General features: G+C 44.1%; 1 protein-coding gene across 4 annotated transcripts in view; it reads right to left on the reverse strand.

Moving 5' to 3' along the window:
* Positions 1 to 25,342, reverse strand: part of ECM1 (extracellular matrix protein 1) — a 34,588-nt gene extending 9,246 nt beyond the window's left edge. The window contains exons 1-7 of one of the 4 annotated variants that reach the window (XM_073639553.1): positions 25,191 to 25,342; positions 17,939 to 18,019; positions 16,195 to 16,257; positions 15,599 to 15,661; positions 11,936 to 12,267; positions 7,972 to 8,439; positions 7,487 to 7,707 (exon numbers count right to left, since the gene is read on the reverse strand). In XM_073639553.1, coding sequence (XP_073495654.1) covers positions 7,487 to 7,707; positions 7,972 to 8,439; positions 11,936 to 12,267; positions 15,599 to 15,661; positions 16,195 to 16,257; positions 17,939 to 18,019; positions 25,191 to 25,254 — 1,292 coding nt within the window. In that variant the 5' untranslated portion in view covers positions 25,255 to 25,342. Of the gene's footprint in view, positions 1 to 7,486; positions 7,708 to 7,971; positions 8,440 to 11,935; positions 12,268 to 15,598; positions 15,662 to 16,194; positions 16,261 to 17,938; positions 18,020 to 25,190 lie in introns of all 4 variants that reach the window. The other 3 variants (XM_073639552.1, XM_073639555.1, XM_073639554.1) reach the window with 3 other exon arrangements.
* Positions 25,343 to 26,952: the final 1,610 nt, after the last annotated feature.

Below are 26,952 nucleotides of genomic sequence, written 5' to 3' on the forward strand. Positions count from 1 at the left end.
TTGTCTGGCCCATTTTTGGAGTTTTGTGTGAAATGATGAATGATTTGATTTTTGCTTCATTCTCTTTTGTGTTTTTTCCTTGCAAGCAAATTAAATGAAGATAATAATAGCAAAGAACTTGTGATTGCAATCATTTTCAGGAAGAAACTGAGTATTATCTGACAGAATTGCAGGGGTGCCAATACTTTTGGCCACCACTGTATGTATATATTATATATATATATATATATATATATATATATATATATATATATATATATATATATATATATATATATATATATATATATATATATATATATATATATATGTATATATATATAAATTATATATTTTTAGAGGTTTATGGGGCCCAAATAGAACTTTTGCTGCGGGGCCCTGTGATTTCGATGTACGCCCCTGCTTGCACGGCGGTAATAATGAGGGCAACCTGGCCTGTTGCTCGTAGCCCGAAGCTCCAGGCGACCCATCGCCAGATTGCCCTCATCATAAGCGGCGTGCCGGGCAGGGAGGGGGCCCAGACACATTTCTTGCACAGGGGCCAGAAGCTGACAGTGTCCGCCCCTGGTACAAGTGATGAGAAGAAGTGATGAAAGCAATGAGATACCACCAGATACTGATGTGATTTAGATTTCTCTTTTGATCAATCACTTTGTATTTTGTTATTTAATAAAAATTTAAATATTAACACTTCTCTGTATGGAAGCTTCTTATTTTGCAGCATTTTTTCCACACCTGCCAAAAACTTTTGCACAGCGCTGTACATGCGTGTGTATGTAAATTGGGATATGATCTTCGAGATGGGAATACTCCTTTAAGTTCTTAAAGGGGTATTATCATTATAATAATCTTTATTTATGTAGCACCAACGTATTCCGCAGCGCTTTACAGTTCAGAGGTTCATATACAACAGTCATAAGTAACATAGCTAAATATAATACAATAATTAAAAGCAAAAATAATGACGACCCTGCTCGTAAGAGCTTACAATCTACAATGAGGAGGGGGTGACACAGTACAGGGGCTTATTTACAAGGATGGTCCAGCCATCTTGAGGGAATGGGGGATAGATAAAGGCGGCATGAGCTCATCACCAGCCAGTATCTGTAGTGCTTTTGGGTGCGGTGGAGTTTGATGGAGAATTATGTTCAGAGAAATAGTGAATGCGCTAGATATAAGAAGGACTTCTGTTTAGGGCAGCCCATCGCGTTCCCTAATCGGTGTGTTTTTAGGGAGCTCCTAAAGCTGTGGAATGCTCTTCCCCAAGAAATTAGGACTAATCACAACTTACAAAGAATAGGTGCAGCTCAGGAGAAGTCTTGGGGAGGTACGGATTAGTGCGGATGGTAGCCGAAAGTCGCTTGCGGAGCGAAGACAACGGGTAGGCCGATAAACAGAAATGAGGGAGGAGATGTAGGGGGGTGCCGCACTGTGGAGAGCTTTGTGGGTGAGAACAAGCAATTTAAATTGGATCCTATAATGTATGGACAGCCAGTGCAATGACTGGCACAGAGCGGAAGCGTCCAAGTAACACTTAGCCAGATAGATGACCCTGGCTGTTTCATTAAGGATGGACTGGAGAGGGGAAAGTCGAGTGAGGAGGAGGCCAATTAATAGAGAGTTACAGTAGTCCAGGCGGGAGTGGATCAGGGCAACAGTGAGGGTTTTTGTAGTTTCCATGGTGAGAAAGGGGAAGATTCTAGAGCTGTTCTTCAGGTGCAAGTGACAAGAGCAGGCAAGGGATTGGATATAGGAGGTGAAGGAAAGATTGGCGTCAAACATAGGCTGATTATAATGAGGGCAATCTGGGCTACTGCCCGGAGCCTGAGGCTCCAGAGGGGACCCATTGCAAGATTGCCTTAATTATAATTGTCGGACTGAGTCGCCTGCTTCTTCTTCGGCCGGGCCAGCACTACACCATTAAATTTGTGTGCCGGCCCGGCCGAGTCACAGCTAGCAGACGCAGCCCTGTGCGGGGCTGTATCTGAGGTCACTCAGTGTGCCCTGCACTGCTGCTTCCCACTGGAGAGGAGCTGAACAGGAGCCAAGCCAGGGGTAGGTGAGATGTGTGCTGCTTCCCAATGTAAAAATACCCCTAGTGAGTCTGTGTGTGCATATATGATGGTGTTTATGTATGTTTGTGATATGTCTTCAAATTTGTTTGTCTGTAAGTGTCTTTGTATATGTCTGCATATGTGTGTGTGCACATTTCTGCGACCAGTATATTTGCAAGTCTGCATGTGTATACGTGACTGCGTGTGCGTATCTGCATGATCGTGTGTACATGCCTGCTGGTGTCTGTGTGTGTGCATGTACAAGACTGCATGTGTATGTGCGTGCGTGCGTGACTGAGGGTGTGTATGTGTGCGTGTGGACCAGTTTACAAAAAAAAAAAAAAAAAGATTTATTTCCGGGGATTATAAATAACTAGCTAACAAATGTATCCGCTTAAAAATTCTAAATTTATTCAATTTAGGTTAAAACCAAAAGGCCATGCGGGGGCTCCTACTGTAACTAGGAGGCTATGCGGGGGCTCCTACTGTATCTATGAGGCTATGCGGGGGCTCCTACTGTATCTAGGAGGCTATGTGGGGGCTCCTACTGTATCTAGGAGGCTATGTGGGGGCTCCTACTGTATCTAGGAGGCTATGCGGGGGCTCCTACTGTATCTAGGAGGCCATGTGGGGGCTCCTACTGTATCTAGGAGGCTATGCGGGGGCTCCTACTGTATCTAGGAGGCTATGTGGGGGCTCCTACTGTATCTAGCGAGCTATGTGTGGGCTCATACTGTATGTAGAGGGATGGCAGCATACTGGCAGCTCAATATCAAGTCATAAAATTAATGTAAAAAAATAATAATTAACATGTTAATATTAATATTTAGCAGAATTAATTTCTGCCTATTTGTTCGGTCTTCACAATAGTCACAGTCTCATGTGGCCCCTCTGGAAAATGAATCTCCCACGCCTGCTCTATTTTATATAGTGCTATGTTATGTATAGTGCTGTACATAAGGGTAAAGTTTGTGCAGCACGCTGCTATCTCTGTCTTTTTCCATCTACAGATGTGCTCCAGAGCACCTGTGTGTTACTCACATGGCCTATCACATGATTTATCAAAGGGGCCTTCTAAATTGCCCAGGGCCCTGGCTACTCTTAATCCACCTCTGGTGTCAAACATAACACCCAGACAGCGAAACTGCTGGCTCCGCATTCTTGTGATGCCACACACGGAGAGGAAGATGTCAGATTTGGTGAGGTAAGTAGATGGTGGGAGCAGAAGTTGTTCAGTTTTGGAAAGGTTGAGTTTCAGATAGAGTGAACATGATGTTGGAAACTGTAGACAGACAGTCACTGGTGTACTGTGGTACAGTGGAGGTATGGTCAGGGGATGAGGTGTATAGTTGTGTGTTATCAGCATAAAGATGGTACTGAAAGCCAAATTTGCTGATGGTCTGTCCAAGAGATAGTGGTCAACAGTGTCGAAAGCTGCTGAGAGGTCAAGAAGAATGAGCAGAGAGTAGTCACCGTTACGTTTTACTGTCAAAAGGTCATTGGTCACTTTGATGAGTGCAGTTTCTGTAGAATGTAGGGTGTGGAAGCCAGACTGATGGATCTAGAAGAGAGTGAATCGAGAGGCAACGGGTAAGGCGGGAGTAGACCAGGCGCTTCAAGAGTTTAGAGATGAAGGGGAGATTTTAGACTGGTCAGTAGTTATTTGTGCACGATGGGTCAAGAGAGGTTTTTTTTTGAGTAATGGAGTGTTTGAAGGAGGAGGGGAAGATACCAGAAGAGAGGGAGAGATTGAAGATAGTTAGATGAGTAGTGACGACTGGAGAGAGAGACTGGAGTAGGTGTGAGGGAATGGGGTCAGTAGTGCATGTAGTAGAACGAGCAGAAGAGCGGAGCCTGGAGACTTCCTCTTCTGTGACTGGGTCAAATGTGGAGAGTGATCCAGAGGAGATGTGGGGAGGGATGGGAGTCAAGGCACTTGGGAGCTGATTTCCTGATGGACATTTTCTATTTTCTCTGTAAAGTAGGAGGACAGATCCTCAGCACAGATGTCTGTGAAAGAGGCCTGCACTTTAGGACTGATCAGGGAGTGAAAGGTGTCGAAGAGCTTTTTTGGATTGTTGGATAGTGAGATCAGGGTGGTGAAGTAGGTCTGTTTGGCGAGGAGAAGAGCAGAGTTATAGGTTCTTAACCTAAATTTATAGTGGATAGTTTTCATTATGAAATGTGTTGCATTTCGCTGCACAGGGGGTGGATGGTAGAGTAATGGTGCATAAAAAAAAAAATCTATGAAGGAGCACTTTTTCACTGTAGACTCTAACCATATGCATTGAGGCAATAACCAGGATACTGTAGATGCGTATATGGAAGCGCCAAGACTGAGCGGTTGTCAAGGTCCTTCATGACTTTGGGAGAGTCACTCTGCCAAATTTACATTAATTGTACCTGTATGATGAATGTGTGCACTACATGTATGGAGTGGGCTCAGGAGCTGAAACTCCTCCATACAGCATCGGAGACAGCTGTGTTGTACCGATTGCACCCGAGTAACTGCTGCAAATGGAGCTAGCTCCTATCGCATCAGTTTAAACACTGAGATGCCGCTACCAATCATGACAAAGGTTGAAAATGGGGGAAGATGTTCCTTCTGATGGCCATCTGCCTCGGCAATATGATTGTGAGGTGTCAATATCACCCTCATGGCAGCGAGGTGTACTGAATGCCCCCCATATTTGCCATGTTTGTAGACCTGTGACTAAGCTTCATAGGAGATTAGTAATGTTACAGTACACTGCAATATTACAGTATTGCAGGTTCACGTCCCTGATTGGGACCAAATTTTTAAAAAAATAACATATTTGGTATCATTTTGCAAACTAATAAAATAAGTCTGGGACCAATAATAACATGTTAAATTAAAAAAAAAATACTTAAAAATATTTGTTGTTATTTCCACATATGTAAGTAACTGTGTCAAATAATAATATATATTATTTATACCATCCGGTAGTCACCAAAAGTGCAAAAGAAAATTAACTATCCAGATATTTGTTGGGAATGTCTCTCAGGCAAAAGTAATGGGTCCAGAAAATTCTTACCTTCTCTCATTGACAACTTCATCTTTCAAAAGGTAGAAGAGAGAACAAGACAGTCTGCCATCTTGGACCTAATTCTTACCAATAGGGAGGAAGTGCTTGAGAAAGGAAAGGTGGCTGGGAATTTAGGAGGCAGCGATCATGCCATATTTGAATATTGGATTACAAGAGGAAGACAAACGAGGACTCAGACAGGCAGATTTTAATGGACTCATAAAGAGGGTAGGAAAGATAAAATGGCCGGATGCTCTAAAGGACAAATGTCCAAAAAAGATGGGAGATTTTGCCAAATTAAATTCTCACTGCACAATCAGTAACAATTCCAGGAAGAATTTAAAGAGACCAGGATGGATGAACACAGTACTTAAACATTTACTAAAAAGAAAAAAAATGTAATCAAATAGAAAGAGGGGTCATATCTAAAGAAGAATATAATGCAGTCTGCAGGGGATGCAGGATAAGCGTTCGAGCTAAAGCCAGTAATGAAGCGAGGCTTGCAAGGGAGAACAAAAGCAATAATAAAGGATTTTGGGGGTATGCCAAAAGCAAAAGAAAAGTCAAAGATGCTATATGATTTTTACAGGATGAAAAGGGTGAAGTCAAAAATAATGTTGAGAAGGATGAACTTTTAAATTCCTATTTTGCATCTGTGTTTTCTAAGAAAGCAAATGTAACATCAACTGATCTTCACTGTGCTATCGAAGGAGCAAACTAATCCACACTATCTATAAACAGAGAGATGGTCCAGATGAATTACAACCCAGGACAGAGATGGCAGAAGAAATCGCAGAACCACTAGCCAGAATCTTTGAAAATTCATGGCGAACAGGAGAAGTCCCAGAAGATTGGAAAAAGGCAAATGTTATCCCTATCTTCAAAAAAGGAAAGAAGTTGGAGCCAGGAAAAAACAGGCCAGTGAGCCTTACTTCTATATCAGGAAAGATCTTGGAACAAATTATTAATAAGCATGTATGTAAGTGCTTGGATAAGAACACAATATTAACCAGAGCCAGCATGGGTTTGCAGCAAACAAGTCATGCCAGACTAATCCAATTTCCTTCTATGATGGAATCACCGATTGGGTGGATCAGGAAAATGCGGTGGATATAGTATACCTCGACTTCAGAAAAGCATTTTATAAAGTATCTCATAGTATCCTTATTGAAAAAAAAAGTATGGGATTGACAAAGCTACAGTTAGGTGGATTCATAACTGGCTCAGTGATCATACTCAGAGTGGTAAAAAATGGTTGCACATCCAATTGGAAGCATGTATAAAGTGGGGTACCACAAGGTTCTGTCCTGGCCCCAGTGTTGTTCAACATTTTTTATAAATGATTGAGAGAAAGGAACTGAAGGTAAACAAATCAAATTTGCAGACGATGCAAAGCTATGAGGTATAGCTAATACTAGAGAAGACAAAGTAAGGATTCAGAAGGATCTATATAAGCTTGAACAATGAGCAGCGACTAATAGAATGGAGAAATGCAAGATTCTACATCTGGGCAAAAAAAAAACTAAAATTACATCTACAGAATGGGGGGAATAGAACTAAGCAACAGCATGTCCGGAAAAGACTTGGGTATACTCATATATCACAGACTGCACATGAGTCAACAATGTGATGCAGCAGCAAAACAGGCAAACACAGTTCTGACATGTATTAAGAGAACCATAGAGTCTAGATCATGAGAAGTAATTATTCCCCACTACTCTTCCTTGATCAGACCCTCATCTAGAATACTGTGTCTAGTTTTTGGCATCACTTTTGAAAAAATGGAGCAAGTTCGGAGAAGAGTTACCAGAATGGTGAGCAAACTGCAAACTATATCCTGTGAGGAACGGTTAAAGGATCTGGGAATGTTTAGCTTTTAAAAAAAGAAAGCTAAGAGGAGACTTAATAGCTGTCTACAAATATCTGAAGGGCTGTCGCACTGTAGAGGGATCATCCTTATTCTCATTTGCACATGGAAACAAACAAAGCAATGGAATGACACTGAAAGGGAGAAGATACAGATTAGATATTAGAAAAAACTTTTTGACAGTGAGGGTGATCAATGAGTGGAACAGGCGGCCCCGAGAGGTGGAAGTCTTCAGAGTCTGGACAGACATCTGTCTGAGATGGGTTAGTGAATCCTATATTAAGCAGGGCGTTGGACACGAGGACCCTTCAACTCTAACATTCTAGGATCAAAATGGCAGAATCACTTCACCTCCCAAAATGAAAAAAGATCAGAGAGGTGTATGGACACTAAAGCGATGATAATAAAAACTAAAGTTGGCAATGCAAAAAAAAAAAAAAAGAAGAAGCTCCATTGAGAGAAAAATACAAAATAGGAAAAATCAGATTTTGGGACTTAAGCTTGGGAATAGGACTTACTGCTTAGTGAGTAGCTTGGACTCTGCACACAGCTTCTGCAGCACATCCTCCGTTATGTTTCCGAGGTTCAGGACCTCTACCTCTCTGTCGTATTCTGGGAACGGAGCCTCGCTGGCGAAGCAGCTGAACACACTGCTCTGATCCCTCTTCTTGCAGCATTCATGGTGTTTGGTCTTTATCATCTGCTCTTTGGCACAAAACTTTCCAAGAACTTTTTTCCACTGTGTAATAAAGATGAAACAACGTCAGAGTAAAATCAAACAGTCCCTACATTAGATGAATATTGCAATGCAGCCTAATTGAAGTGAATGGAGCTGAGCTGCAGTAACAAACCACATATGGTCAGGGATGGTGCCGTTTCTGAAAGAAAGCAGCCGTGTTTTTCTAATCCTGGACATACCCTTTCTGGAATAGTAATACAAATATTCTATAACTCTTATCAATATCAGATGGGTGGATGTGTATGTGGCACTGATCTTACTGACCCCAGTATGAGCGCAGGCCACGTCCTCAGTCTTGCAGCATTTCTTGAACTCTCCCTCCATGCGTTGGATGGCTTTGGCGCGGCGCACATAATGATTGTAGCCACTGTCCGGCAGCATGTTGTCGGTGTACAGCGGGCGGTATTTCCTCAGCTTGCAGATGTTCTGGATGTTGCCAGATTTGGGTTCTCCGGGAGGGAAGGCCAGCTCCGACAGCCGGTACCTGCTGTCCTCGTTCTCCTGGCACTTAGGAGAGTTAGGAGGGCAGACCTTCATGCTCCGACGACCCCCCACAGTGGCAACGTCCTCATCTCGGATTTCCTGCAGGGCGGCCAACATGACATAGTCTGGATTGGGGGCCCCATCACGGAAGCAGGTTTCCATCTGAGGTACAGGCTTACTACAGCAATGGAAATGTCGCGTTTTCACCGAGAACTCTTCTTCACAGAAATCCACTAATGTCTTCTTCCACTAGAAGAAAGCATACATGAATCTTCTACAGCATCCATAAGACCATATATGTACCCTTAGAAAAAAAAAGTTTATTGCTTCGATATATTAAAGTAAAAAAAAAAAAACAACAAAAAAAACCAAAGCCTGCCTTTGTCGAGGTTTCTATGTACATCAAAGAGAAGCTGACAGGCGCCAATCTCTATGCACACCTATTTCACTCAATAGTCCCATGCATTGGAGTGATTTAGCCCCTGTGTGAAGTAAAAACTGTGCAGTATCCAAGAAGAAAGAAAACAGCACTCACCAGTGGATGCTGCCATAAAATCCTTTAATCTGGATTCAACATACAGATGGTGCGCTTCTACGGGTCTATTGGACCCATAGAAGCGCAGTCAGTGCGCAAAATGGCCGTCCACCCTGCACCCACTAGCCAGCTGCAGTCCACCCTCTGTATGCTTAATCCGGATTAAAAGATTTTACGCCGGCATCCACTGGTGAGTGCTGTTTTCTTTCTTCTTGAATATTTGTCGAGGTTTAACCGTGACAGAGGGGCCAGAAGACCACAGTGTCTGATTTCACGTACTCCTGCACTGATTAGAAGCACTTGACCATGATATTAAACAGTGCAGGTTTCTGCTAGCAGTGCAGGGGTTAATCTGTGCAGTTGAGGTTCCTGGAGCTTTCCTGCTTTAATGGTCTCAGCTGTTCACTGTTCACTCCCCTCTTCTATATATACTTGCCTCTGGCAATCAGGGATAACCAGTGTTAGTTTCATACTCCCTGGTTCTGGAGTTGGAGGTGTTGGTTGTTTGCGGAGGCGTTTTGGAGTGTTGTTCTAAAGACTGTTGCTTGGCGATTTATCTGTGTGCTTATCCTCATCCTCTCCTATTTGATTTTTCCTTCCTTCACTTCCTGTTGTTTTCCCTCTGTTTGTGAGCACATATTTGTATGATTGATATTTTCATTTATCCCTGTACATCTTCCTTTGTTTGTCTGGTTTGGTTATTCTTATACACTACAACTTCCCACTTCCCTGGGTGGGGGAGGGGACAGATAAGGGCCGATTCATGAGTTCAGCAAGGCACGGGGCCCCAGCATCTTCATCATTGGAAGTAATCCAGGAGGTAGGGATAGCTAGGGCACCCATAGCTTTAGGGAAAGGGAAGGAACCCATAGCCCCAGGATATCAAACAACAGTGACGTGATGTTGCCATTTTGTGTATGCAGCTCCAATGCAGATTTATCTGCATCTATAGTTAGACTACACACAAACCCTTTGAGCAGTCGAATCTGCAGACAGATGAAAGAGAGTTACACATGACAAAGGCAGGTGCAGGTGTTGTAGTTGAGTTGCACCCACCCAGGCCCTGGAACCAATGCGGAAGTGTGTGTGTGGGGGGGTTTCAAATCCCCTGTGTTGACTGTTGCGGCTACAAGGACGAAAAAATAAAAAAATGTTATGGCTCTTGGAAGAAGGGGGAGGGAAAAAAATGAAAAAAGAAACAAACAAACAAACCGGTTTTGTCAGTTTGGTTGAAGGTCCTAGTGGGCAGTGACTTAGGAGATAGCTGCCTGTAGGAGGCACGAGAGCACATTTGTCAAACTCTGGCTCACAGGCCAAATCTGGTGAGTATATTTGGCTCCCGATGCCGGGCGCCCCCCGGCCCAGTATCACACTTTCACCTGTATCAGCATACTGGATGCCCATACAGCTGAAAGCAATGATGATAATTACTCCTGTGTGTCTGATGTCTCAACGCAGAGGGCGCAATGACTTCATTACAGCGCGCACACTGTGCCAAGCAGTGAAGGGCTTCAGAACGCTCGCTACAAAGACCTGAGCAGCTGGGAAACTGGGAGAGTTTTTTTTTATGTTGTTCCCATTATTCTGTATGGAGGACTATGTGGAGCCCATTATACTGTAGTGAGGACTATGTGGGGCCCATTATTCTGCATAGAGGACTATTTGGTGCCATTATTTTGTATGGAGGACTATGTGGGGCCCATTATTCTGTATGGAGGGCTATGTGGGGCCATTATTCTGTATGGAGGACTATGTAGGGTCCATTATTCTGCATGGAGGACTATGTGGGGCCATTATTCTGTATGGAGGACTATGTGGGGACATTATTCTGTATGGAGCACTATGTGGGGCCATTATACTGTATGGAGGACTATGTGGGACCATTATTCTGTTTGGAGAACTATGTAGGGTCCATTATTCTGCATGGAGGACTATGTGGGGCCATTATTCTGTATGGAGGACTATGTGGGGCCCATTATTCTGTACTGAGGACTACGTGGGGCCCATTATTCTGCATAGAGGACTATTTGGTGCCATTATTCTGTATGGAGGACTATGTGGGTCCCATTACACTGTATGGAGGACTATGTGGGCCCCATTATACTGTATGGAGGACTATGTGGGTCCCATTATACTGTATGGAGGACTATGTGGTGCCTATTATAGTATATGGAGGACTATGTGGGGCCCATTATTCTGTATGGAGGACTATGTGGGCCCCATTATACTGTATGGAGGACTATGTGGGGCCCATTATACTGTATGGAGGACTATGTGGAGCCCATTATACTGTACTGAGGACTATGTGGGCCCCATTATACTGTATGGAGGACTATGTGGGCCCCATTATACTGTATGGAGGACTATGTGGGGCCCATTATACTGTATGGAGGACTATGTGGAGCCCATTATACTGTACTGAGGACTATGTGGGGCCCATTATACTGTACTGAGGACTATGTGGGGTCCATTATACTGCACGGAGGACTATGTGGGGCCCATTATACTGTATGGAGGACTATGTGGGGCCATTATTCTGTATGGAGGACTATGTGGGGCCATTATTCTGTATGGAGGACTATGTGGGGCCATTATTCTGTATGGAGGACTATGTGGGGCCCATTATACTGTATGGAGGACTATGTGAGCCCCATTATACTGTATGGAGGGCTGTGTGGGGGTCACAGTTGGGGAATCATACTGTGATGTGATCACCATTCTTTGTCGGGGGGATTGGGGTGGGGGAAGAGTATAGTAGGGTCAAACTGTTCGTGTGGAGGAATTCACTGTGGGGTATCTTACGGTGTTTAGGGAGCACTTTTGTTAGAATCATACTTTATTATTCAAGAGTTTTTTATCCTTTGTTCTTACATATATAAATTGGGCCATATGCTTTTTACTGCTCTTACATAACATCTTTTTCCAATATTTTATTCTAAGATCTATTACATGTACTTTGTTCTTGGGATAACCCCTTTAAGTTTGTTTCTATATAAAAAGGTTATATTTGATGATGAGGAAAAACTTCAATTGTAGACATATTTTTTAATAAATATCAAGATTGTCCCTAGACTTTGTCCAAGCTTCTAATTTTGTCCCTCTCTGTATTTGAGGTAGACATCGGTGCACTAGAGAGACACTTATCTTCCTCGGCCATAGTTTTTGGATCAGCCGGATAATGCAATGATATGAAGTGGGTTACATGCTTACCAGGTCCTCTGCACACTGGAGTTTATCCGGTTTCTCACAACATGCGCTGAACCCTTTTTCGAGCGCATTAATAGCATGTCCTTGTCTGCTGAGGTGAGAGTACCCCGTACTAGGAAGGTTGTGGAACCCGTACGAGGTTTTAGGACGATTCTTCCTGCAGATATTTCTAATGTTGTCCCCATTTGGTCGTCCTGGTGGGAAAGTGTACAAGTTGTTGGTGGATGAATCCATCAACTCATCCAAGCTACACGGCTGGCGACCACTGCAAGCGGAGACAGGTCTTCTCCCACGTGGACTAATCACAGATTCTCCTGGGATCGAAGGCAGCTCACCTATGAAAAAGAAAAATGGAGCTAACTTCAACCTCGATCCTACGAACCGTCCTTCAAAACCTTGGAATTTTGGAAAACCCGTGCCTTGGCATGTTTTGCTTTTTTTTTTCTTTAAGTGCTTTGACCTCCCTTCCGGGGTCCTGCGCGGAGTCTCTGCAGCTGCTCCAATGTTGGTTGTCTGCAGCGCTGACGTCATGTGGATAGCACTGTGGCCAATCAGTGAGCAGAGAGGCCCTGTCTGTGTAGACAGTATTAGCCAATCAGAGCCACGGAGCTCAATGATAGACTGCAGCACTGTCAATGTGACGTCAGCGCTGCAGACAATGACAGACATCGGGAGGAGCCATGAAGATTCAGCGCTGGACCCAGGAAGGGCCAGGAAAGTGGATGTTTTTAAACAGACTCCATCTGGGTGGTGCTGGACTTTTTCTGATCATAAATTTATGACAATTGTACTTCATTAGTAAAATTCTGCCTGCAGCCACCACTGGGTGATGCAGACTAAATACAGTTTTATTATTAACCCTTTACCACCTTGGGTTTTTTAGTTTTTGAGCTTTCGTTTTTTGCTCCCCTTCTCCCCAGAGCCATAACTTTTTTTTATTTTTCGGTCAATATGGCCGCGTGAGGGCTTGTTTTTCGCGGGATGAGTTGTACTTTTGAACTTCATTATTGGTTTTACCATATCGTGTACTGGAAAACGGGAAAAAATTCAATGTGCGGTGAAATTGCAAAAAAAAAAAAAAAAAAGTGCAATTCTACAGGTTTTTCTTGAATTTTTTTCTCGTTACGCTGTTTACTGATCGGATTAATTATTTTTTTATATTGACAGATAGGCCGATTCTGAACGTGGTGATACCAAATATGTGTATATTTAATTTTTTATGGTTTTAATTTTGAATGGAGCGAATGGGGGGGGGGTGATTTAAACTTTTATATTCTTTTAATATTTTTAAAAAATTAAATTTTTTTTTTTACTTTTCACTTCAATAGTCTCCATGCGAGACTAGAAGCTGCGATCAACAGTCTTGCTGTGTGTAGCTCACTTGCTATGAGCACCGACTGCTGGGCGGTGGGTGTTCATAGCAAGCCGGCAATGACAAATGCAGGGGTCTCCTGCAGACCCCAGGTTGTCATGCCAACCCATGGTCATGTGACACGGGTGTGAAGGGTGGTTAGTGACGCTCTTCCGGCGCGGCCATGTTAAATGCCACTGTCAGAATTTGACAGCGGCGTTTAACACTTTAACAGCCGAGGGTGGATTGTCATTCCTCCCGCGGCAGTTGGGGCACATGAAAGCTGATCAGATCAGCTGTCGCGTGCCACAAAACATGCGGGCTCATCGCCGGAGCCCCCATGCAGTGCAGGGATACCACCTTGGACATACTCATACGTCCAAGGTTGGAAAGGGGTTAAAGGTGATACCCGGGACTTTTAAACAAGGGCATCTAGTTGCTAACAGAGGTAACTACCTGCCTGTTGTACCCGGCGCTGGTCATTGACCACTCCTTTCAATTCAGCTACTCCCTGTCAACAGAGCAGCAGTTTCTCTTCCTGTTGACAGGGTGGGATTACTTCCCCCCCCATTTAGGCCAGCTGTCAGTCAGCATGACACCTGTAGTCCCGCCCTGTCAACAGGAAGACAAACCGCCGCTCTGTTGTCAGCAGGAGTCTGTGACCGCGCTGTGCTGATGGAGAACGGTGCCGGGCACAACTGGCAGGTAGGTACCAGGTACTTGCCTGTTAGTGCTTAGGCACTGTAGCAAAAAAAGAAATAGTCCCACATATCCTGAATATCCCATATAAGTGCAATGTATGAATAGTATGCAGTGAGCTCCCCCTAGTGGTGGAGGTAACAAGTCAGATTTTTAGTATCCAACCATATGCAGGAGATTTGGAGCTGTGCATCATAAAAAAATGTAGATCTTAAAGCTATATAAAATTTCGAACATGTTCTGTCATTCTGAAGCTCAGGCTTTCCTCTTTTAGATGGGGTGTTATGATATAAGCACTCGATGGGAAGGCAAGGTAGTGGAAGTAACCGTACATGACCTCACTTAAAGGGAGACTATCAGGTTTTTGTGTTACATTTATTTTTTTTATTTTGGCAATGTTTTTTAACTATTTGCTGAACTTTCAGGAAGAATTCATTGGTTTCCTTATCAGAGGCAGGATTACAATGACAGGTAAACCCTCTGAACACCGCTGGTAACACAGGATCCACCAATCCCGATAGGTGATGTCACAGCTCCCATTTTCTTTGTTATGACCTTTGCATATGCACATTACCGTAGATACTTCAATATAAAATATAGGGTCAGAATCTGAGCACTGTAGCTATGCACATGTGTTGTTTCCTGAAACAGGAAGTTAGAGTTTAAAAAAGCCCCAATGACCAGTGTGAGAATTGCACGATCTCTAAATTTTAATTCTTAATACAGATTGTGATATGAAAGCTATTAAAAAAAAGTTAACAAAAATGAAAAAAAAAAAAAATCTTATTTCATCAATAGATAATTTTCTGATATCTTCTTTTTACAGGGGGATCTGTCTGCTTAAATTAATATGGAATTAAAGCGGAGATCTTACCACGGTGCCCACCTGCATGGTAAGCATAACAGTGTGTGCTGTGATGGAAGCCGGCATACTGAACAGCCATACTGTGTCAGCCAGGAACCACGAGCACAATACTGGGAAGATGGATAATGGACTTGTATCAGCAGAGTTGTAGTGTCAGGTTCTCCTGTGGGGCATATCTGGAGGTGAAGCTCTGGGAGCGTTCCATATACAGCAGATAAAGTACAGAGCTTTGTTTGCCACGTCATCCTCTGTACATGCTCAGAGTGGGAGTACATGCGCCCTCGATTTCCCTTTGTGTATCACTGAGAGGATTGGTCTGCCACCACAACTTCTCATCCACTCATTTTGGTGGAGTACCAAAGCTCCTTCGAGGATTCCTCCACTCACCGTCCTCCTCTTCAGTCTGGATCTTCCTCTTAGAAGATCTATTTTTTTCCCCCTTTCGGTCGAGATCTTACAATGATCTGAGAATTGGGCAGGGAGCTGTGGCATTAGACAGGTGAGGGGGCAAAGCCTAGGACAGGTGTAATAGAATATTATGTTTAAAAACCCCTTCCCGGTCTGTAAAAGAGCTGGCCGCCATTTTGCCAGTTTTGTGCTAATAGAATCCCGAAAAAAAAAAATCTACATTTGTATCAAATTGGATTAATTCTGAATAGTCTCGCTCATCTGGATTACTCTATAATAGTGTGTGCGGTTCTGTAGGACAGTGATCAAAAGTAAAGTCTCCCAAAGAGAAGTCCGGTCTTACTTTCACGTTGTTCCACTTGAATCCGGGGCTCCACAATCCTTTGGAAGATGAAACGGTGGTCAGCTGAAAACACATTAGTGGTTGAGAAATATTTGGTATATAGGTCTCAGGGAGATACACACATATTTTGGGGTAGCTATCCTATAACTTATTTTTTTTTTTAATGGTATCTAGTCTTACAAATTCAGGACCCACATCTACTAGATGAGCAGAGAACAGCTACAAGAAGAATCTCTTGGTTTAGATCACTGAAATCAGGGTCTCTGTCCCTACATCCTGCTGCTCTTAGATTACTAAAAACCTCCTGACAGATTCGCTTTAAACTCAGAACTAATTGTATATACTTCTATGTGGTGAGCTCCCCCTAGTGGTGGTTACAGGCATTTTCTAGCTCTTCTTTTTCTAGAGGCAGAGTTTTTTCTAACCATTACATGCTCAATTCAGAGCCCCATTCTCGGGATTGGTCGGACCCTCAGCAAGTTATTGCCTTCCATATGGATAAGCATTATCTTGCCAAAATGGGAATAACCCTTTAAATAAATCTAGAATCCCCAACATTATGTGCAGCTCTGTAGGAGGGTACGGAATTCTCTTACCTTCACGTTGTTGCACTGGAAACTCGGGCAGCACCTCCCTCTGGAAGGCGTCATCATAGTCATCTGCTGTAAAATGCAAAAATTAACCAGCTGTGAAATATTTTATATGAATGTGTCCCAGTCTATTGATTTGAATAGACCTGGTGTAATTCTTCGTTTCTCCTCTGGTAGTGCTGTAGGGAAATTAAACACCTCCCTCTGGTTGCACCTGATCCCTGGGGTCTTAGCAGTGGGACACCATGAAATATTCTCATTTTCATTGAACCCTTTGAAACAAAGCCACTTCTAATTCTACTGAAGGGAATATAAGTATTTATACAAGTATATTACTATGTCTCAGGGTCGGGGAGTGGGTTACATATTAACTGAGTTCAAAATCTACATACTGAATAAGTTGGATGATAAATTAATCTCTACCTGCGGACACCACTAGGAGGAGCTCACTGCATTCAGAGTTATACAGCCCCCATTGAATTCAATACTAGTTGTATACATTTACCTGTGAGGAGCTCCCCCTAGTGGTTGCTGCAGAATGATTTTTATTTTTTCTCGTACTTTTTAGTTAATGATTAAAAACTCCAATCTACAATAGTTGTGTTCTTGTAGATTCCTAGCGACAGCCACCAGGTTTCTGATTGCAGCTCTGGTTGTGACTTGAGTATAAGACATTAAAGAGTAAATCCCAATAGGATAGATAATTGCCACCGATCCTGAAAACACAGCTGGAATAAAGTAATGGTCAGGCATGCATGAGACCGCTCCATTCATTGTCTATGAGATTGCCAAAGATAACCCAACGCTGCACTCAGCAGTACCATAAACTTAGAATGGAGAAGTGGGGCACATGTGCAGCCATGGCTTTATACCAATGGGCCCCATTCTTGGGATCAGCAGAGATCCCAGCAATCAGCAACTTATCCCCTAAAACATGTACAGGTGATATCTTGCAAAGATGGAAATAACTAAGGCAGATGTGGGGCCCCCTTATTTCTGCCAGGGGCCATTTGGATACTTAAGCCATCACTCTGGGGCCGCACAAAATTATCAACTTGAAATGTATTCTGATATATTTGGTCAAAAAATTAATTACCTTTCCCCTAATGTGTTGGCTGGAACTGCTTCTCTTTGGTGCGGCTATGAGAGTAGGTGATATGGATGATGTTGCTACTATCAACTGCTTTCCAGATTCGCGTCTTGCATATGCATGACTGGAGGGGCCAGGGGACCTATGCATGACTGACGGGGGCCGCATGCATGACTAACGGGGGGGGGGCGCATGCATGACTGACGGAGGCTGTATGCATGACTGCCGGGGGCCGCATGCATGACTAACGGGGGGGGGGGCGCATGCATGACTGACGGAGGCTGTATGCATGACTGCCGGGGGGGGGGCGCTGTGGTCGATGGGGCCAGGTGACCTCATTGTCTCAACCTGGTTTCTTTAATGAAAAGAGGATTTTTGTACTTACCGTAAAGTCTCTCTAGTTGCCTTCATTGGGGGGGACACAGGAACCATTGGAGCAGCCTTCTGGACTCCTTCCTGGCTTCCATGCAACCAGCCCGCCAAGTTTTCACATACCAGAAGCAACAGGTTCTCCTCTGCATAACGGGATCCTTTTTTGGTGGGCGTCCAGCTCCTCCTCTTCCAGAACGAGTGTGCTCCAGTGGTTCCTGTGTCCTCCAATGAAGCGCCTGAGAAATGGATGTTATCCAATATTTTCAAATCTTAAGAAATTTGTCTTACCTAAATGTTGTCCCATCAGAGGAAAGGGCACCACCTCTCTCTGGAACATGTCATGGTCATCAGCTATTGGGATCTCATCATCTGTAAACATCAATGATATTACGGTTTTATGTGTCTTACAGTGTCCACAGAGCCGTAAACAGGTTAGACATGTCTATTACCTTCAGGGTCATAGCATGGGCTGCCAGTACTCCCTGGCAGTGCCCCTCCATAATAAAAAAAAATGAAAAATTATACTCCCCTAATGCCAGCAGCCAAGTCCACGTCTCTTACACAGAGCGGGGCGGCACAATGCAGTGACGACATTGCACCCACAGCACAGATACTGCTGGGGCAGATGGCCCCTGCTCCATCATAGGATCCAAATTAATCGGCATCATGTTAATGCCAATTCTGGTTGAAGTGGCGCTTGCCCAGACGTGCGACACATATGCATTGCCTTTAGCTAGTGACGTTACTATTTTTTATTTTGTATTTATTTTTTTTTACACCCCTACAATTTTTTTCCATCCTTTCCACTCACCCTATACCGCTATCACTGTAAAAATAAAATGCAGAAAGGGTAAGTGCCACGCTTTCCAGAGATACTCTATGTAGGATTTATTTTTTGGCTTACCTGTAGATTTACTCCATATTACACAATAACCCTAAAGATACTCAAGGATTCTCCGTCGTCACAACACTGACTATGAATCATCATGTAATGTGCAATTACCAGACCGACGTTCACTTGGAAACTTCCCCAAAAACAGTCCAGAACATGGAACTGACTCACGGCTCGGTTCCCCTTTATTTTTGTCAAGTCGGCAACTTTTGGATTTATTATAATCTCATTATGAGCTGCCATATAAGATACACTATCAAATTGAGATGTGTTAACATTTCCAACTGCCTTATTTTGGGTTACAAGTATTGGTTGGGCATGTTAAGAACAGCATGTGCCATCCAAAAAAAATCCAGAGTATGTTACTTAGCCGGTGAAATTCTACGGTAGCAAAAAAAGGACAGCCAATAAAAGGCTTGTGACAAATCGGCTGTTACCTCCCAGGATCTAGACGTGTGACTGCTCGGGTGCTACGAGGAACAATCTAGGGCACTTGTAAAACAATTATCCCGTGTGAGAAGATTATTATACAAAAAATAAACCATCTATAGTAATTGCCAATTATCCCGAAGTGAGTCATCTCAGCCCAATATCACATTACACAACATGACGGGCGGGATCCTGGAAAACCTCATTATTCAAGGTGTCTTCATGAGTGTTCTACTGGGGAGGATGGTGGCCTTGTGGGATTACCCGCCCTGTGTGAATGCGCCCTATTAGAAACATGGCTGTGACTACTGGGGGCAAAACCACAGGTATAGTTTGCACACACAGGGAAACCCAGCATCCGCAGGAAATTAGGTAAGTACACTGCTCCAAAAAATAAAGGGAACACTGAAATAACCCATCCTAGATCTGAATGAATGAAATCTTCTCATTGAATACTTTGTTCTGTACAAAGCTGAATGTGCTGACAACAAAATCACACAAAAACCATCAATGGAAATCACATTTATTAACCAATGGAGGCCTGGATTTGGAGTCACCCCCAAAATTAAAGTGGAAAAACACACTACAGGCTGATCCAACTTTGATGTAATGTCCTTAAAACAAGTCAAAATGAGGCTGAGTATTGTGTGTGGCCTCCACGTGCCTGTATGACCTCCCTACAACGCCTGGGCATGCTCCTGATGAGGCTGAGTATTGTGTGTGGCCTCCACGTGCCTGTATGACCTCCCTACAACGCCTGGGCATGCTCCTGATGAGGCTGAGTATTGCGTGTGGCCTCCACGTGCCTGTATGACCTCCCTACAACGCCTGGGCATGCTCCTGATGAGGCTGAGTATTGTGTGTGGCCTCCACGTGCCTGTATGACCTCCCTACAACGCCTGGGCATGCTCCTGATGAGGCTGAGTATTGTGTGTGGCCTCCACGTGCCTGTATGACCTCCCTACAACGCCTGGGCATGCTCCTGATGAGGCTGAGTATTGTGTGTGGCCTCCATGTGCCTGTATGACCTCCCTACAACGCCTGGGCATGCTCCTGATGAGGCTCAGTATTGTGTGTGGCCTCCACGTGCCTGTATGACCTCCCTACAACGCCTGGGCATGCTCCTGATGAGGTTGCGGATGGTCTCCTCTGGGATCTCCTCCCAGACCTGGACTAAAGCATCCGCCAACTCCTGGACAGTCTGTGATGCAACGTGGTTGGTGGATGGAGCGAGACATGATGTCCCAGATGTGCTCAATCGGATTCAGGTCTGGGGAACGGGCGGCCAGTCCATAGCTTCAATGCCTTCATCTTGCAGGAACTGCTGACACACTCCAGCCACATGAGGTCTGGCATTGTCCTGCATTAGGAGGAACCCAGGGCCAACCGCACCAGCATATGGTCTCACAAGGGGTCTGAGGATCTCATCTCTGTACCTAATGGCAGTCAGGCTACCTCTGGCGAGCACATGGAGGGCTGTGCGGCCCTCCAAAGAAATGCCACTCCACACCATTACTGACCCACTGCCAAAGCGGTCATGCTGAAGGATGTTGCAAGCAGCAGATCGCTCTCCACGGCGTCTCCAGACTCTGTCACGTCTGTCACATGTGCTCAGTGTGAACCTGCTTTCATCTGTGAAGAGCACAGGGCGCCAGTGGCGACTTTGCCAATCCCGGTCTTCTGTGGCAAACGCCAAGCATCCTGCACGGTGTTGGGCTGAGCACAACCCCCATCTGTGGACGTCGGGCCCTCATACCACCCTCATGGAGTCGGTTTCTAACCGTTTGGGCAGACACATGCACATTTGTGGCCAGCTGGAGGTCATTTTGCAGGGCTCTGGCAGTGCTCCTCCTGTTCCTCCTTGCACAAAGGCGGAGGTAGCGGTCCTGCTGCTGGGTTGTTGCCCTCCTACAGCCCCCTACATGTCTCCTGGTGTACTGGACTGTCTCCTGGTAGCGCCTCCAGCCTCTGGACACTACGCTGACAGACACAGCAAACATTCTTGCCACAGCTCGCATTGATGTGCCATCCTGGATGAGCTGCACTACCTGAGCAACTTCTGTGGGTTGTAGAGTCCGTCTCATGCTACCACAAGTGTGAAAGCACAACCAACATTCAAAAGTGACCAAAACATCAGCCAGAAAGCATTGGTACTGAGATGTGGCCTGTGGTCCCCACCTGCAGAACCACTCCTTTATTGAGTGTGTCTTGATGATTGCCAATAATTTCCATTTATTGTCTATTCCATTTGCACAGCATGTGAAATTAATTGTCAATCAGTGTTGCTTCCTAAGTGGACAGTTTGATTTCACAGAAGTTTGATTTACTTGGAGTTATATTCTGTTGTTTAAGTGTTCCCTTTATTTTTTTGAGCAGTGTATGTTAAAACATTATTTTATTGGCGACCCATTAAAAACTTAGGACTAAGAGTGGTTGCTTGAAACGAGTAGACCGGTGTCCGTTGTCTTTTTTTTCTTCCCTTGTTTTTAATGGTAGCCAATAAAATAATGTTACCTCATTTCCTGCGGATGCTGGATTTCCCTGTTTGCTGCTCTACTCTCCACCCAGAAGCCGGTCTGGAGTCTCGGTGCACTGCACCTTATATCATGGCATTTTCCAGCACTGGATGAGTCGATAAAACTCCTTTTGTTCCCTTGATAGTTTGCACATCCCCAGTGCAGGGAGGTCGTGGTCCTACGACCATGTTTGCAGGTTCCTAGAGTTACTTACATTCTTCCCCTTTGATCTGTTACTCTGGTTTATCATCAGCGAGCTTTCCTGCTGTCACATAACACAGAACTGCTGAGTATAACCCTGGGCTTTTCCACAGCTGTTTGCAGATGGCTACAAAACAACAGCACCCGCTGGTTTACAATGAGAGACCAAGTGTGGGCAGATTTCCCCCTGCTCTGGAATGTTGTGGCTTTCTGCAGGAATCCGGAGATCACAGGAGGGACATCATCTGACGGTCATACAAAGCTTTAGGTTTGTGGCCCTGTTAGGACAATTTACATGTGGAACAGTTTTGCATATAATAAAATCCCAGTGATTGGATCAGTGGCACCGAAAAAAAAAAAATTTCTTACAGTATGCACCAAAATTCACAAATCCATGTTTTCGGACACTCACAGGATTCAAATGACACAGTCTACTTACATTGACAGAAACAGTAGACCTATCAACTACCATAAATTGGTATTTTTTGTAACCTGGTGTAAATGCCGCATTCTCCCGAATCCGGCAATGTCTTTCTTTTCTTCCTGTGCCTCTCCGCTCCCGAGATATGGCCACTTTTTCCTTGTATATACAAATCTAGTCTTTTTAGCCAAGTGGGAATAGTCCTCAAGGAAACGCCCACAGCAGAGTGGCAGACCACACTCACTTGGCTAACAAGACAAGATTTATGTACACGGAAGAGGCGGCCATATCTCAGGAACGGAGAGGCACAGGAAGAAAAGAAAAACATTGCCGGATTCGGAACAATGGCGGCATTTACACTAGGTAAACAGAAAATTACATACTGCAGGTCAAATAAGCATGTCAACAATTTTCTAAGTAAAATATATTTCTAAAAGGTGCAATTGACATGAAATTCTCACCAGATGTCAGTAATAACCCATCAAATCCACACATGCAAAGAAATCAAAGTCATAGATATTCATAAATTAGGTGTACTAATGAGAAATGGCACAGGGAAAAAGTATTGAACTTTTACTAAAATTTAATGAATACTTTGTACATAAGCGTTTGTTGGTGATGACAGCTTCAAGATGCTTCCTGTATGGAGAAACTAGTTGCAGTCATTGCTCAGTTGTGATTTTGGCCAATTCTTCCACACAAACACTCTTCACATCCTGAAGCTTCCATGGGCTCCTTCTATGAACTCTGAGCTTTAGTTCCTTCCATACATTTTCTATTAGATTCAGGTCCGGTGATCAGCTCGGCCATTCTAGCAGCTTTATTTTCTTTCTCTGAAACCAATTAACAGTTTCCTTGGGTGTGCGTTTGGGATCATTATCTTGTTCACCTTTGTTTCATAATCATCCTGGTAGATGCAGCAGATTTTTATCAAGAATGTCTTGGTAAATTTTTTTCATTCATCCTTCCTTCATTTATAAGACGTTTTTCAGTGCCGTCTGCTGAAAAACAGCCCCACACTATGATGTTCCCACTACCACACTTCACTGTTGGTATGGTGTTTTTGGGTGATATGCAGTGCCTTTTGGCCACCAAATATGGTGTGTATTATGGCATCCAAAGAGTTCAATTTTGGTTTCTTCTGACCAGACTATATTCTCCCAGCATTTCACAGGCTTGTATAAATGTTGAGCAACTGTAAACGTTCTTGAACATGCTTTTTGTTCAGCAATAAAGTCTTGCATGGTGAGCGTGCATACAGGCCATGGAGGTTGCGTGGTGAGCGTGCATACAGGCCATGGAGGTTGAGTGCAATACTTATAGTTTTCTTTGAAACAATTACACCTGCTGATTGCAGGTCTTTCTGTAGCTCTCCACAAGTGGTCCATGGATCTTAGACAACTCTTCTGATAATTCTTTTCACTCCTCTGTCTGAAATCTCGCAGAGAGCACCTGATCATGGCAGATTTATGGTGAAAAATGATGCTCTTTCCACTTCCGGATTATGGCCCCAATGTTGCTCACTAGAACATTCAGTAATTTAGAAATTCTTCTATAGCCAATGCCACCAGTATGTTTTGCAACAATAAGGTTGCAAAAGTTTTGAGACAGCGCACTGATTTTTACCCATCATAAGATCTTTCTTGCGTGGCTCCTTGGTAATGAGACACCTTTTTATAGGACATCAGTTGAGCCAGCTGATATTAATTTTTACTAAGTGGCAGGATTGCTTTCTAATTACGGATAGATTTCAGCTGGTTTCATGATTTTCCTTGGCTTTTTGCACCTCTCTTTATGCGTTCAATACTTTCCCTGTTTCATTTCTCATTATTACACAACTTAATTTATGAACCATCTATGGTTCGATTTGTCGGTGTGGAGTGTATGGGTTATTACTAATATCTGGGGAGAAGTTAATGTCAATAGCACCTTTAGAAATATATTTACTTAGACAATTGGTGACGTGTTCAATACTTATTTCACCCGCTGTATTTATGGCAAGTGACAAGTCCTCTTTAAGACGAAGAGACAGTCATAGGATTTCCATTAAAAGCAAATCCCTCTGTACGAAATGACAAAGAAAACCCCAACCGACAGCACCCAGACCCCTGGGGCACTAAAATCACTAGGGCTGTGGTTATGTCACAGAGAGCTCAAGTAAGTGTTCTCAGTCTAAAAGGACAGAAAGGAGTTGTCTGTCTATACAGTAGTATCCGTCAGGGAATCTTCCCCTGATGACCAATGTAAAACGCAGTATGACGGACCATTAACTGGCCGGTACATTACTAGATATCTATAGTTACTGAATGGCAGGGGAGACAGACTGTGTCTCTTCTGCAACTGCAAATACTAGTTATACAAAGCCATAAAATGCAACCAAATATTAGATAACATACCTTAATAATAAAAACCATTAAAATGTTATATAAAAGCAAATTCCTAACCCCAACCCCCTCTCGAATCCCAGTAAATATTTTACAATTACTTTCTGGTACATCATGAGTATCAAAGACGAAGCCAATAACAAATGGGTGTGTGACATTCACAAGGTAGGTCAAGTTTTAGGAAGGGAAATTAAATCATTAAAATTCCATTAATGCAGAGAAACCTGTAAATGAAAGGTGCAGACGTATGCAGACATATGAATATGTTTTAGCTATCGGCACCTCTTGATCTGGAGGTCCTCAATAACTAGACAGATTGATTTGTATAACCGCCTTGTAATACCTTATTTCTCCTGTGGAGGCACTGCAGTTTAGATGAATACTTGCAGTTGGATACTCCCGTCGATCAAATATGTCAAATCTGGTCAATAGGGGTCTATACCCTGTAACCAGTCTGGATTGAGTGGAAAAACTCCTTTTAACATGGCAACGTTTGTAGAAAAATGGGGTCATTCATAGATGAGAACTTTGCCAACAGAGTGGCCACTTATTGGCTACTCTGGAGCTAAGTAATTAGCGGCCATTTAATTTTTCAGACATTACGTAAATAGGTAAAGGATTTAGCAGAAATATTAAATGTACAATTCACAAATGTCCGCTACATCTGTCCATACAATAGTAGATCCTGGTGTCTTACCTGTGCACACAGAGCAGATTAGCAGCAGCAGTTGTGCCGCTATCCCCAGCACTGGGCGTCTCATGGTTGCAGCCTGTTAGTCGGTGTCGGAGCTCCTGAATGAGCAGGGAGTGCTGCCTCTATGGTATATGAGGGAGCACAAACCCACACCCCTGTGTCTGGTGAGTCACGCCTGCTGGGGCTCTGCCAGACTCTGTCTTGTGATCTCAGTTACAGCAGCACTTTCTGGTATTTGGATTCTGGTAGCTGACAATGTAAAGGTGCAAATGATACAGATCCTGAGTGACTCATGGACATGCGGCTCTCTACAAATTGCAGCATGCTGATGGATTTCCTCCACAAGCAAGTTACAGGAGGTCTCTGGGGCTCGCAGCAAATTTATAGAGACTTTTCTAGACATTCACAGCATACACAGACATGAGGGATTCCCGCTCTCCTGTCTCCATGTAACACACAGACATGAGGGATTCCCGCTCTCCTGTCTCCATGTAACACACAGACATGAGGGATTCCCGCTCTCCTGTCTCCATGTAACACACAGACATGAGGGATTCCTGCTCTCCTGTCTCCATGTAACACACAGACATGAGGGATTCCCGCTCTCCTGTCTGTATGTAACACACAGACATGAGGGATTCCTGCTCTCCTGTCTCCATGTAACACACAGACATGAGGGATTCCCGCTCTCCTGTCTCCATGTAACACACAGACATGAGGGATTCCTGCTCTCCTGTCTCCATGTAACACACACACATGAAGGATTCCTGCTCTCCTGTCTCCATGTAACACACAGACATGAGGGATTCCCGCTCTCCTGTCTCCATGTAACACACAGACATGAGGGATTCCTGCTCTCCTGTCTCCATGTAACACACAGACATGAGGGATTCCTGCTCTCCTGTCTCCATGTAACACACAGACATGAGGGATTCCCGCTCTCCTGTCTCCATGTAACACACAGACATGAGGGATTCCCGCTCTCCTGTCTCCATGTAACACACAGACATGAGGGATTCCTGCTCTCCTGTCTCCATGTAACACACAGACATGAGGGATTCCCGCTCTCCTGTCTCCATGTAACACACAGACATGAGGGATTCCCGCTCTCCTGTCTCCATGTAACACACAGACATGAGGGATTCCCGCTCTCCTGTCTCCATGTAACACACAGACATGAGGGATTCCTGCTCTCCTGTCTCCATGTAACACACAGACATGAGGGATTCCCGCTCTCCTGTCTGTATGTAACACACAGACATGAGGGATTCCTGCTCTCCTGTCTGTATGTAACACACAGACATGAGGGATTCCCGCTCTCCTGTCTGTATGTAACACACAGACATGAGGGATTCCTGCTTTCCTGTCTGTATGTAACACACAGACATGGGGGATTCCTGCTCTCCTGTCTCCATGTAACACACAGACATGAGGGATTCCTGCTCTCCTGTCTCCATGTAACACACAGACATGAGGGATTCCCGCTCTCCTGTCTGTATGTAACACACAGACATGAGGGATTCCTGCTTTGCTCTCTGTATGTAACACACAGACATGAGGGATTTCTGCTCTCCTGTCTCCATGTAACACACAGACATGAGGGATTCCCGCTCTCCTGTGTGTATGTAACACACAGACATGAGGGATTCCTGCTCTACTGTCTCTATGTAACACACAGACATGAGGGATTCCTGCTCTCCTGTCTCCATGTAACACACAGACATGAGGGATTCCCGCTCTCCTGTCTCCATGTAAAACACAGACA

Source organism: Phyllobates terribilis, unplaced genomic scaffold (assembly GCF_046119375.1).
Source record: "Phyllobates terribilis strain yellow unplaced genomic scaffold, ASM4611937v1 Scaffold_7__3_contigs__length_470593459, whole genome shotgun sequence".
NCBI lineage: Eukaryota > Metazoa > Chordata > Amphibia > Anura > Dendrobatidae > Phyllobates > Phyllobates terribilis.